General features: G+C 41.7%; 1 protein-coding gene across 2 annotated transcripts in view; it reads right to left on the reverse strand.

Moving 5' to 3' along the window:
• WDFY3 (WD repeat and FYVE domain containing 3) overlaps window positions 1-13,222 on the reverse strand; it is a 250,563-nt gene that overhangs the window by 18,682 nt on the left and 218,659 nt on the right. For both annotated transcript variants that reach the window (XM_040237260.1, XM_040237261.1), the window contains exons 55-60: window positions 12,244-12,397; window positions 6,619-6,710; window positions 6,184-6,396; window positions 3,698-3,845; window positions 2,307-2,461; window positions 1,258-1,416 (exon numbers count right to left, since the gene is read on the reverse strand). In XM_040237260.1, coding sequence (XP_040093194.1) covers window positions 1,258-1,416; window positions 2,307-2,461; window positions 3,698-3,845; window positions 6,184-6,396; window positions 6,619-6,710; window positions 12,244-12,397 — 921 coding nt within the window. The remainder of the gene's footprint in view (window positions 1-1,257; window positions 1,417-2,306; window positions 2,462-3,697; window positions 3,846-6,183; window positions 6,397-6,618; window positions 6,711-12,243; window positions 12,398-13,222) is intronic.

The raw sequence follows: 13,222 nt of genomic DNA on the forward strand, positions 1-13,222 counted from the left end.
ATGACTGTTAGGAATTTCTGAGTATTTATTATTTATCAAATTTTGGTGATGCACACACCCTTACTATATACTTAGCAAACCCAGAAGGCTGTTCGAAGTGAGAAGTACTTGGCACTGAGGGGCTAACAGGCACGCTAGCTGGCTGCGAAGCCCATTTTCTACACAGAAAATACCACAAGCAGGAGTGTTTGGACCAGCAAACTGCACTGAGAGCCTTGCACGTGGAGACTGTCTCACAAGGACTCACCTTTAGACCCAGCAACCACTGAAGGTTCTAGACAATAGAGATGGTCACTGGAGTAAGCAAGAGGGGCTCTATTCTTTCTACAGGTATTGAAAACAGCACTGTTTGTCTGAGGCTGGTTTTAAAATAGCTTTGGAATCACAAAGAACTGAATTTATATCCTGGCTTTACCACAAGGTGTGACATGGGCCTGTGTATTAAGTTCCCTAAGCCATGGTTTTTCCAAGTGTTAATTAGCTTGGGCTGATAATGATCTTGTAGAAATGTCAAGATTGCAGTTTTACATTTTTTAAACTCCCAGCACAGTGCCCTGAACACGGCAGGTGTTCAGTAAATGTCAGATATTACTGTTACACTACTTTTAAAATGTGTTATCACAGAAAACACCTAGATGTAAACTCCATTAAAAAGAAACTTACAGTAAATTCACTTATAAATATTAAAAAGGTGATGGCTTCATGATAAAAGAATTCTTGTTTTGATTAAACATTTATGATAGAGTCACCTCATATCAAGTGATCAAAAATACTTGTTAATAACATCACCAATGGTTTTTCTGAATACATTTCATGAATTTGCCATGTTCTTAAGAATATTATAAATGAAGAAACAGAAAACCAAAAATCAACGACTTAATGGTATAGATGAATGAAAAGCATCCAGAAAAGAAGTTATTATGAATCAATTGCAAATATAACTGGTTTGCAAGAATTTAACCTACATATAACTCTGAGAAACATTGACATTACTTAAATATATTAAAAAAAAAAAACTGTATCACCTAAAGATATCTTGCTTCAGATTTTAAAAAAGGACAGCTTGGATCATCTTCAGAAATAGTATCCTCTGATTTTTCATTTACTTATTTTAAGATCCATTTCTAGCAAAAGAACATACATTTTTTGGTCTTGTCCATTAATGTGTAAATTGCCTTGGAATTAAGGAAGTTACTCAGTTTCTCTAGAGCATGAGCGGGTGGGCTGGAATAGGTCCACCATCTCACATTCTGTTACCTGTTTGAGAGTGAGAGTCTTAGCCTTTTCTTTCGAGGTACTCATCTCCCAAACACACACGACCGTGCTTGTTCCACCCGTGATGACCAGCTTGGGGTTGGGGCAGATCGCACAGAGAATCTGGCCCCACTCCGACAAACATTCATAAACAGTCACTGCCTGTAAAATAGAAGAGATGTGAGACAGACATGCCATCAAGCACTACAAGCTTCTGAGACACGACGAGCATACCAAATGAAAGAGAACCTCTGTTTGGGTCCCTCCTGGGCAAATACCTGCTGGGCTGGTTCCCTAAAGCTCTACTCTGAACTACACCCTACAGCCTCCTAACTATAAATGCTGTTGAAAATCATAATAAGAAGCACTTTGTTCATATTGGGGGTCTCCAGTTTCTCCAGTCAGGGAAAAAGATGTTTAGATTGTGTGATGGAAAATGACGTTCAGGTTGTGTGATGCTGTGTGAGATGCAGGGGGTGATCTGGTGAAAGGATGCATCCGCTGTAGCAGGCAGAATGTAAAAGGAACCCATGAGTGCTGCTGTTCATGACAATGTGACTAAACAGAACTGTGTTACAGACACAGACTGTGTCCCTCATGCATTCAGGAGAGGACTGTCAAGGGGCAAATACGACCCCAAAGCATCACTTACGTATTGCCTCTCCAAGAGATGCTAATGGGACTGAAAATGGTAGCCGCAACTGCTTCTTAGGGGAAGGGCGGCAGGTTTTCTACCACCGAAATGGTAAGTGGGACAGTGTCTCAAAGGGAGGCTCTTCTGGTTGGCAGAGGTATTGAACACCTGGTTGGCTAGGGCCCCCTGGAGGAGTTCTTAGAGTGGAAGGCAAACTGCTAGGTCTTGGTACACAACCTTCCAGGAGAGGCTTTTCTGCAGGAAACGGGACTCGTCCACTAGCTCCTCTATCCTGATCAGATGCAGTGAAGCTCTCCCTTCCTCTGGGCTGGGGAGGAGCAGCTGAGAAGCCCTTGGCTTGAGCTATCCCCACCCCCGTGAGGCAGGATGACATAAGTGAGCAAGCAACAGTGCAAACCTTGTCTGACTCATAGGTCCCCAGCCTGCAGCTGAGGTCCGCGTAGCCCCAAGCGAAAGTCTTGTTCCAGGTTGGCGGGATAAGAACCTTATTCTGTTCTACCGCAAGAATGCCTTTGTCTGTACACACGATTTGTCCCACAGGCTCTTTGAGTTCTACAAAAAATAAATCAACATGTTAGAACCAGTACAGGGAAAACTAACCTCCTTATCCCACAGAGGAGGGTAGAGAGTGTTAGTTGTGTCTGATTCTTATGACCCCATGAACTATAGCCCACCAGGCCCCTCTGTTCATGGGATTCTCCAGGCAAGAATACTGGAGTGGGAAGCCATTTCCTCCTCCAGGGGATCTTTCCAACCCAGGGACTGAACTGGCATCTCTTGCATCTCCTGCCTTGGTGGACAGATTCTTCACCACTAAGGCTACCTGGGAATCCCATAGCGGAGGGTAAAGGGATCTCAAATCTTCATACAAATCAAGCATCTTGACACCCACATTAATACAAAATGACCTGAGAAGGAAGTAGGGCGTGGCTTTTGATGGAGTCTTCTGCAGACCAACTGGGCAGATATCGACCCTGACTGGTGTCTCCAGCCTGCCTGTCTATGGACACTTGCTTGGGTTTGGCTCCAAGCCGCCAGGCCCACCTTTTGATCCCGAGGACTTCCAGAGTGTTCTGGGATGCTCCCCAGAATGCCACGCAGACCTCCAAACGACCTAGGCCTTCAGCCCCTCCCAGCCCTAGACTTCCTGAAGGAAGGCCAAGAACCCCAGCTCTGACCCAGGACTCTGTTGACCACACCAGTGCTCCAGAGCCATCTCTGGGCAGTGGCTGGAGCTGGCACAGGGCAGAGTCTGTGGAATGAGACAGGCGGCAGAGAGCTGGGCACCCATCCAGACTTTGATGCTTCAGTTTTTGGATTTAAATGACAACTTCAAGACTCTGCAAAACATTTTTTTTTTTTTCATTCAAAGGGGAAAAATATCCACTTGGAAAAGTAATTTAAAATAACTTACAATAACAGTAGATGAAAGAAGCTTTTAAAGTTGGCATGTTAAAAATACAAGTCTTCTTACTGCTCTTTCTAAATTGGCAGAACATGTGTAAATGAAGATGGCAGAAGTTTTTCTACAAGTTGAATTATAAGATTTGGTATATTAGTTTTCAGTACCCTAGCAGAGAGGAGAAACCTGTTGGGTTTCTTTCAGATGCAAAATCCAACAGGCAGAAAGAAGAGAAGAGAAAAGGAAAAGGAGACTCTGTATTTGATGGTTTTAGCACTCACTACAAATGACACTGTTGCTGAGAAGCAAATTTGTTATTGCTTAACTAGGATTATTAAACAGTCCCACAGAATCATCCATCCAAAACTCATTCCCTGTCATTTTACCTTTTACAGGTGTTAGCGAAGGCCTCAGGTTGTCTAGATGATGAAAAAAGATCTTGTCACTGGCAGACCCTGGCGGGACAGAGGCCCCCGCATTCTCTCCATTGAGTCGACTCCTCACTCGCTTGGGTGGATGAGGTTTTTTAAATAACTGGTAAGAGAGAAGACAACACATTTTATAACGAAAGCTAACATTTATTAACCAGCCCTTTTATTTGCCAGATATTTTTTTGCGATTTCACTTAAGCTTCACAACAGCCATTAGGCATCACATTATCACATTTTATACTTGACAAAAGAGATTTAAAGAGGCTCAGAAGGTTGCCATCTGAGATCTCATACCTCAGTAAGTGGGGACAAGACTCTGATACTAAAGCTTGGGTTACCATCAAGCTCTCTGCTACACTGATTTCATGATAATTTTTCAAAAGTAAATTAATCTCTTCAAATAACAGTCAGTTGAAAATTATTTTTCAGTGATGTTTAAAAATGAACCCATCCTTTACAGATTGATACTGTTCTGGGCAATGGAGAGCAGGCAGCCATTCTAACTGGGTTACATCTGGCGCCAACACGGGCTTTATGGATGTGCTATTAATTTGCTCAGTATGAACACGGTTGCCTTCTTTTTACTTTGTGATGATGTAAAAGAAAAAAAGATCTTTGTCATTTCTGTTTAGTATTTCTAAGGGACTGAAAAGTATTAATGTACATTTAAGATGACTGTTTTTCAAATACTGTACGGTTTCTAAATAGACAGAGTCATTTCTGTTGGAAAACTGATATTTGGAAAATCTTAAGATGAAATGAGATTTAGGATGACTACAACACCATCACAGTCTATTTATTTGACATTTTGGGTTTCCAGGAGAAAAAACAGGAAAAAATATGTTTATAAAGATACACATCTGAGGCTCCCAAAGCTTTAAAGATGTAATTCCCATTTTGTCTACATGCATGGCATAGGATCAGGGTTCTGTTATTTCTTATAAATGTCTTCAGAGACAAGACTCAGAAGCTGTATTAAAACACCCACACACTTTCAAATATGCTCATGAATGAACCTTTACTGAAGACCTTTATGAGGTACCTGAGGATAGAGCAGGCCAGGCAAGCATATATATAAGGATAAATTAACACGACGACGACGACAAAGCTTAGCTATTTTGAGGGACGGTTACACTTGGAAGTACTCTCCATTAGTTCCTGGAATGTCCTAGAAATATGTTAGTATCCAAACCCTATCTCCCAGACTATCTTCCTCTTAAACTCAAAAGTGGGGCAAAAATCCTGCAACAGGGCATGTGTGTTCAGAATATCTGTTGCCCAGAAGGTTATGAAAAATGGTTCCTGCACATGTAACCCACAAAGAAGGGAAAGGCTTAACTAAGGTTCTTCTGCTGTGATTACAGCTCCTCAGCAAATGTTTCACTTCAGAAGGAAACCTGGTTCCTGCGCTGGGGGATCAGGCGGCACTGTGAGTGGTGGAGTCACGGGCCGCGGCCTGTCCATAAACAGAGACTTATCTTTGTTCTGTGTTCCCAGCTGTCAACTGTGGGAACCTCAAAGTCGGTTAACCTACAGAAAGGGAGTCCAGGAGAGATGTCTGAACAGAGAAGGACAGCCAGGGTCAAAATGCAGAGGCCAGGGCACTCGGGGGAAAGGCGGTGGTCTCAACAGCCGGCAGTGCGCGGCTTCTGCACCGTGTTGTGGTTTCTTCTGGCACATCCTGCCCTCGTCGTGGGCCCGGAGCAAAGGCGATGAAGGATGGGATGAGTTCCCTTAGAGACTCAAAAGGAGGCTCTTCTGGTTTGCAGAAACACTGAATACCTGGTTGGCTAGGGCTTCCTGGAGGAATTCTTTGAGTGCAAGGCAAAGTGCTAGCCTCTGGTACACAACCTTCCAAGAGAGGCTTTTCCACAGGAAACGTGATTTGCCCACTAGCTCCTCTATCCTGATCGGATGTGGTGAAGCTCTCCCTTCCTCTGGGTTGTGCAGGAGCAGTTGAGAAGCCAGTTTCCTGCTGAATCTCGTGTGGGGACAGGAAAGCATGCCCTGCCACTAGTCTGTGAAGGAAAATCCTCTTTGACTAACAAAATTTCTATTTATCTGGACTGTAAAAGGAAGGAGAATGTAATAATCTAGGGACCCACTGCAACTACTGGGCAATATTCATGGTTCTTAACTAAAAACTTGGTCTAAAGTTAATTACTATATGGTCATCTACCATCCATAGATATATTGTTCAGTTGCTAAGTTATGTGTGGACTCTTCCATGGACTAGGCCCGTGGGATTCTCCAGGCAAGAATATTGGAGGGGCTGCCATTTTCTTCTCCAGGGGATCTTCCCGACCCAGGGATGGAACCTGTGTCTCCTGCATTGGCAGGCAGATTCTTTACCACTGAGTCACTGGGGAAGCCCAAAGACATAAGACAGAGCTTAAAAAATGTAATAGAAAATATCAACGATAAGGAAAAAACAGCCATACCTGTTTAGGGATCTGCCCAAAGTTATTAATGAACCCTATGGTGGCTGTCTCCTTGAGGGGGTCATTTATGTTGTAGATATCCACTTGACCCTCATAGAAAAGGTGATGGAAGACATTTACAGCTTCTACTGCGGCAGGACCTTGCTGCTTATAGCCGAAGATTAAGTCGATCCACTCATGCAGATGGGCACTCACGTAGTCACATTCCAGAGCCTGCAATTTCAAAACACAGGTTCAGTCACTGGCTGACTTGGATTACTAACATGGAAAGTAAAAGAAGTGACCACTGGCCAACTGGAACTAAAATAACTAAAAATCATACAAATCACATTAGTAACTTGAACACATGGGGAACACATTGCTCAAGGTCCTCTCTGTTTTGTGGTCAGTGACCCAGTGAAACCTCAGTTCCACCGCAAAGTGCGCTCCCATTACCTCACGGTGCACCCGGATGAATTCTCGTGGGTCCCCTTTTGCCCAGGGTGGAAGGATAACGTCTCCAAGCTTGGTGCCGTTTTGTTTACAGCCTGTGAAATTAGATACATTAACAAGAAAATAAAAGAGTGAGATAAATAGTAACATCCTACTAAAGTAACAGAAATAGTGGGTTAGATTCATTACCAGAACTATACAATGTTACCACCAGAAAGGACCCTCAGAGATCATCTACTCTGGTATTTCCCCAAAATTCCTCCTTCGATTTATAGAGCATTCGCAAAACTGTGGGGCTCCCACAGTCAAAGGGCTTCAGGAAATGCTGAGCTATGCAAGGTTAAACATGTTTCTTTTCTACAAGCCTCCTCCGAGGTACTGCTCTTCTCTAGGAAGGGTATAGGCTCCTCCCAGGTACTGCTCTTCTCTAGGAAGGGTATTAGAGACATTTCTGCCATTTCATCGACCACAGGACTGCTTCATGAAGCATTTTATGGGGTTACTGTTTTGAGTTTGGAAGAAACTGCCTAAACCAATATAAACTCCTTAAGGCTGCTCATCTGCAAGACTGTTAACAATTTCTCTGAAGCATTCATGTAGGCTTTTCCAGAATGCTTAAAGCTTGGTGAGTCAACAGCAGTGGCCAAGCACTGAATCTCTTTTCTGGATGTTTTGACAAAATTCTGCATTCATATGGAAAAGGTTGCTGAAAGAATACCTAACTCCTTAAACCAATTTCAGTCTGAATTCTATCTTGGCCTAAGAGGACATAAAAGTATGAGTCATCCAGAAATATCTGCAATACATGTGGTTTCTCATATTTCTGATTCTTAAATTCTTGAGAGAACTCTGTAGAACCCACATGTATTTTGCTGCACTAAAAAAATAAAAGTAAAATCTGAAACAATGTGACTTTTTTGGGACTGTTGTATCTTTTAACAGAAAAAACACCTGTAAAGACTATAGGACCACCTGGCAGGAAAAGAAATCAAGTTATGATAATTCATAACCATGTCATATTTATTCCACATAAACTGTTAAGTCACAGCCAGATAATCCCTAAAATAGTAAAGGTTGCATTTACTATTATCTATTGACAACAAAACACATTAAATGGGACTGGCATCTGAGGAAGTGGGTTCTGTTTCTTCTTTCAAAAAGTTAACTGAGCTTACAGAGCTTTCCTAGGCACAAATCGGATAATCATGGTAAACAATGACTCCATAAATGATAATGTGGACTCCCTAGTTTCATGCAGTTGGTTAAACAGCTGCATTATAAATTTTCATAGAGAACTGTTCAAATTTCAGGACACAAAAGGTAGGTTCCAAGTAAGGGCCAGTAAAAAAAACTTTCATCATTGAGACTTGATGGCTTCTTTACAATGTGATATAAGTAAGAGATTAAAAATCCATTTTATTGTTTAAAGGAACGTTTTGATTTAGTTGGAAAATTTTCATGTAACTTAAGAAAACAAAACAAAACAATCAAGTTATTACAGCCTCTCTCCCCTCTTTCACACCCTTTCCCCACCCTCTCTGAAATGTCCCGTAGGCCTAATAAGAATAAGAAGTAAGAAATAACTTTTTTGATAATAAGTAATAATCCCCTAACTACCTGATAGAATAGTAGATAGAATCTACTTTTCCCAATTTTGCTCATAATCCCTAAATACTGTGTGATATAATGTTATTTTATCAGCACTGTCTGCAATTTTAAAATGTCATTTAAAGGGGACAGTCTGTTGAAAGCTCTTGGTCTAATTCTGCTACTCTGCAGTTTCCCTCCATGTTTATCCAAGGGTACAAGGATAAGACCAGGAAAAGAACCTATGTGCTCCAGAGCCAGGGAAAAAACCCCAAGTGTTCTTTCTTTTGTATTATTAGCTCTCTTTTCTGGATGGAGAGACAAACGGTTTTGTTTGACTTCCTTTATATTGAGGTAAAGTTCACATAACATAAAATTAACGATTTTAAAGTGCACAATTCCGTGGAATTTCATATGTTCGCAGTATTGTGCAACTATATCTAGTACTAAGACATTTTGACCACCCCAGAAAGAAATCTTAAATGTAAACAGTTGCTCCCCATTCCTCCCCCCGGCCCCCACTCCGATCCCCTGCCTCAGGCCCTGGAAATCACCAATCTGTGTCCTGCCTATCTGTATGTACCTGTTCTGGACATTCCATGTAAGTGGAGTCATTATGTGACTTTCTGTGTCTAGCTTCTTTTACTTGGTGTAATGTTTCTGAGGTTCGTCTGTGTTGGTGTATTTACCATTACCTCGTATCTTATAATGCCTGAGTGATACTCCATTATATATATATATTCCACAGTTTGTTTATCCACTGATACATATGTGCGCTCTTTCTACCATCGGGCTGTTGTCAATAAAGCTGTGATGAATGTGCATGTATAGGTCTTTAAGTCTTTTTTCAGTTCCTCTGGACAGTTCTTGCGTGGAACTGCTTGGTCATATGGCAATTCAATGTTTCACTTTTGGAGGAACTACCAAAGTGCTTCCCACAGTGCTGAACCACCGTAACATTCACACCAGCAACACATGAATGTTCTACTTTCTCCACATCTTTTTCAGCTCTTGTCATTTTCTGTTTGTGTGTCTTGCTTTTTCCATTATAGTCATCCTAGTGAATGCAAAGTATTACCTTATTGTGCTTTTGATTTGCATTTACCTAATGACGTTGAGCATCTTTCCATATGCTTATTGGCCACCTGTATAACTTCTTTGGAGAAATGTCTATTCAGGTCCTTTGCCCCTTTAATTGGGTCACTTATCTTATTGCTGTTGAGTTGTACGAGTTCTTTATATTCTGAATATTAGATCCTTACAAGATATATATCATTTGAAAATATTTTCTAGCATTTCGTATGTCTTCTTTTCACTTTCTTCATAATGCCCTTGTATGCAGAAGTTTTTAAATTCTGATAAAGTTCAATTTCCCTTTTTTTGTTGCTGTTGCTTATGTTTATCTAAATCCAAGATTATGAGGATTTATCCCTAAGTTTTCAGAGTCTTATAGCTTTAGCTCTTACTTGCAAATAGTGTTGTTTTTAAAGTGTGTGATTTCAAGGAGGGAAGGGGATTTGTTACGAAGGTGAGCGTGACAATTAGTGGCTCAGACAGTAAAAGCGTCTGCCTACAATGCGGGAGAGCCAGGTTCGATCCCTGGGTTGGGAAGATCCTCTGGAGAAGGAAATGGCAACCCATTCCAGTACTCTTGCCTGGAAAATCCCATGGACGGAGGAGCCTGGTGGGCTGCAGTCCACGGGGTCACAGAGTCGGACACGACTGAGTGACTTCACTTCACTTTCTTTCATTTACTTATTTAAAAGTGGATCATTTGGTTGGGTCTGTAAGTAGTCTGGTTAGAACATTCCTGCAACATAGATATTATTATAGACTGAGTATTTCTGGAATACGTTTTTGCACTTTTCCATATTTGTCTCTTTGAAAGTGGTGTTCCTAGGGAAGACAGTAGCATTCTCCAAAGGTGAATTATAAGTAAACCTAGTAAAACCCTAATGTGCATTCACATGCAAATGCTGGGTTCACATTTGTTGTTTTTCCCTATTCCTCCAAACTCTAAGTGCTAGAACTTGGTGTCTTTAGCTGCTCAAGGTTGAGCTCCAGGTCCAATCAGAGGCATCAATGCTAAGACTCAATTTTAGGACTTCTGCTGGGGCTACTGAGAGTCTTATTATCTTTCCTACTGCATCTGGAGCTACAATTTCACAAGGTTTGAGCTGCTGAATGGATGATTAAATAAATAAAAATTATAATACTCAAAATAAAATCACTCAAATATATTAGATGTGACAGTGTTGGAGAAGACTCTTGAGAGTCCCTTGGATTACAAGGAGATCCAGCCAGTCCATCCTAAAGGAAATCAGTCCTGAGTGTTCATTGGAAGGACCGATGTTGGAGCTGAAACTCCAATACTTGGCCACCTGATGCAAAGAGCTGACTCATTTGAAAAGACCGTGATGCTGGGAAAGATTGAAGGTGGGAGGAGAAGGGGATGACAGAGGAATGAGATGGTTGGATGGCATCACCAACTCAATGGACATGGGTTTGGGTAAACTCCAGGAGCTGGTGATGGACAGGGAGGCCTGGCATGTTGCAGTCCATGGGGTTGCAGAGTTGAACACGACTGAACTGAACTGATTCCCTGAACAACCTAATAAATTTTATGAGATAGTATAGTAATGGTTTATATGTGGAAATCTTAAATACAGTATGATACAGGGCATGAAAAGAATATGAAAACAGAACAATACCTGGCATGAATACTCTAAGTAAAACAATGAAATTTTGATATGTTGTAAAAATAAATATTCAAAACACAGATCAGCAAGCTGTGTTCCAAGAAACTATAACCAAAGTCAAATCTACTTCCTGTAGCTGCTGGATAATACAAAGAGAGCGAAGTACCAAGGAAATTTCTCTCCTTTTTAGAAATGTTGATTTGGTTCTGTGTTTTTAGTACCCTAACGAGATGAAAAAAGGGGTCTACTTAGAGTTATTCAGAAATTCTAATTTTAAAACTTATCAGCATGTAAGCTGAGACAATACGGAAAGATTTAAACTATATGTGAAAAATGTGGATATGCCACTCTTGGCTGTTAGCTTCAATCACGTTAATTTTCAAATAAAATTTTACTTCACTTTCATTTTCAATGAAATAATGATATTCTGACCATTAGATGTAATCTCTGTTAATTTTTTCATTTTCCCAAGACTCTGGATTGAAACAGCTATTTGGGGGCACAAATCTATTTTTCTTTGTTATATTTACTCTCATATACCCAATAACCCAGTTGAATTTAACAGCAGCTATAACCATGAGGAAATAGTAATTGAGAAGGACCTGCAGGGCCTTTCCAAGAACAACCTGTCCTCCCCAACCCGGTGCGTTCCCCCTCCTTTCTTCGTAGAAAAGCCTTAGTCTTCCAGGCCTCCCCAGAGTTCCAAAGAGCAAATGTAATCAGAGAAGAGGGAAACTGCAGAAACAAAGGAAAACAGCCAAGCAGCACAAAGTAACAGTTTAGCCTAAAATAAAGTCAAGGATTTTTAGTTTCTCCTCGAGGGCTATAAACCTGAGCCATATCCTTGAGTTGTTCTGCAGATATTAAAACCCCCACCAGGTGGAGGAAGTTAACTGCATGCTGACCACAAGCTCATAGACCCCAGACCAGTTGGAACCAGAAGTTGATGACCAAAATTCCTGGAATACCACTTCGTTACCGCATCATCAACCAATCGCAGAACTGAGCACAAGCTGATCACAAAGCCTGTGACCCTCTCCCTTACACGGACTCTTTAAAACTCTCCTCTGAAAGCTGTCACTGGGGGTGGTTCAGGCCTTTTGAGCATGAGCTGCCCATTCTCCTTGCTTGGCCCTGCAATAAACACTGTTCCATCCCTTCACCACAACCCAGCGTCAATAGACTGATTGGGCTTGCCGTGTGTCAGGTGGGTGGACCCAAGGTTGGTCTGGTAACGAAAGCTTTCCTTGTCAGTGTCTGCTACAGACTTCTCAGAAAAGTGACATTTCTGGTGGTCTTTTCCTGGATACCGTTCCTAAGACAGTGCCATGGTGCTACATACCAAGGTCAAAGTTGTTGGAATTGAACAGGAACTCAGGTAAGTAAAAAAATTCTGGGATGAGTTCCTTTACATCTGCCATGTTGTGCTTCGACGCCGAGTACCAGGCCTCGCGCACACTGTGAAACATCCGGTCAGCCAGGTCAAAGTGGCCTCCCTGTGGACAGAACGAGAAGGCACCTCTGTGAGAGAACCGCTCCCACCTCAGCATCCACGCTCAAGGGCTTGGAAACCCCAAAGAAATACATTTGCTGAAAATTTAGTTTCCCATTCTCCTATGTCAAATACACAAAATTTTTAAATAATGACAAAAAAGAAGAATTGTTTTCGGGTCTCTTGCTTTGTATCAAAGTGATAGCCAAGTACTACAATTTAAAAAGATTAGTTTTTAGAGAGAGGGCAAGACTATAAAGAAATAGTTCTTCCATTGTTTGATAATGCTCTCCTAAAAAAAAAAAAAAAAAGGATTATTACTTACAAAGCAGAACTAGAGACGCAGACATAGAGAACACATGTATGGACACCAAGGGGGGAAAAGAGGGGAGTAGGATGAATTGGGAGACTGGAATTGACATGTACACAGGATTTATACTATGTACAGGGCTTCCCTGGTGGCTCAGATAGTAAAGAATCTGCCCACAATGCGGGAGACCCACGTTGGATCCCTGGGTCAGGAAGATCCCCTGGAGAAGGGAATGGCAACCCACTCCAGTATTCTTGCCTGGAGAAGTCCATGCACAGAGGAGCCTAGCGGGCTACAGTCCATGGGATTGCAAAGAGTCAGGAACGACTGAGGGACTAACACATACTATGTATAAAATAGGTAAGGAAATAGATGGGGAAACAGTGGAAACGGTGTCAGACGCTTACTCCTTGGAAGAAAAGTTATGACCAACCTAGATAGCACATTCAAAAGCAGAGACATTACTTTGCCGACTAAGGTCCGTTTAGTCAAGGCTATGGTTTTTCCTGTGGTCATGTA

The sequence above is a fragment of the Oryx dammah genome, unplaced genomic scaffold, assembly GCF_014754425.2.
Source record: "Oryx dammah isolate SB20612 unplaced genomic scaffold, SCBI_Odam_1.1 HiC_scaffold_3, whole genome shotgun sequence".
Classification (NCBI taxonomy): Eukaryota; Metazoa; Chordata; class Mammalia; order Artiodactyla; family Bovidae; genus Oryx; species Oryx dammah.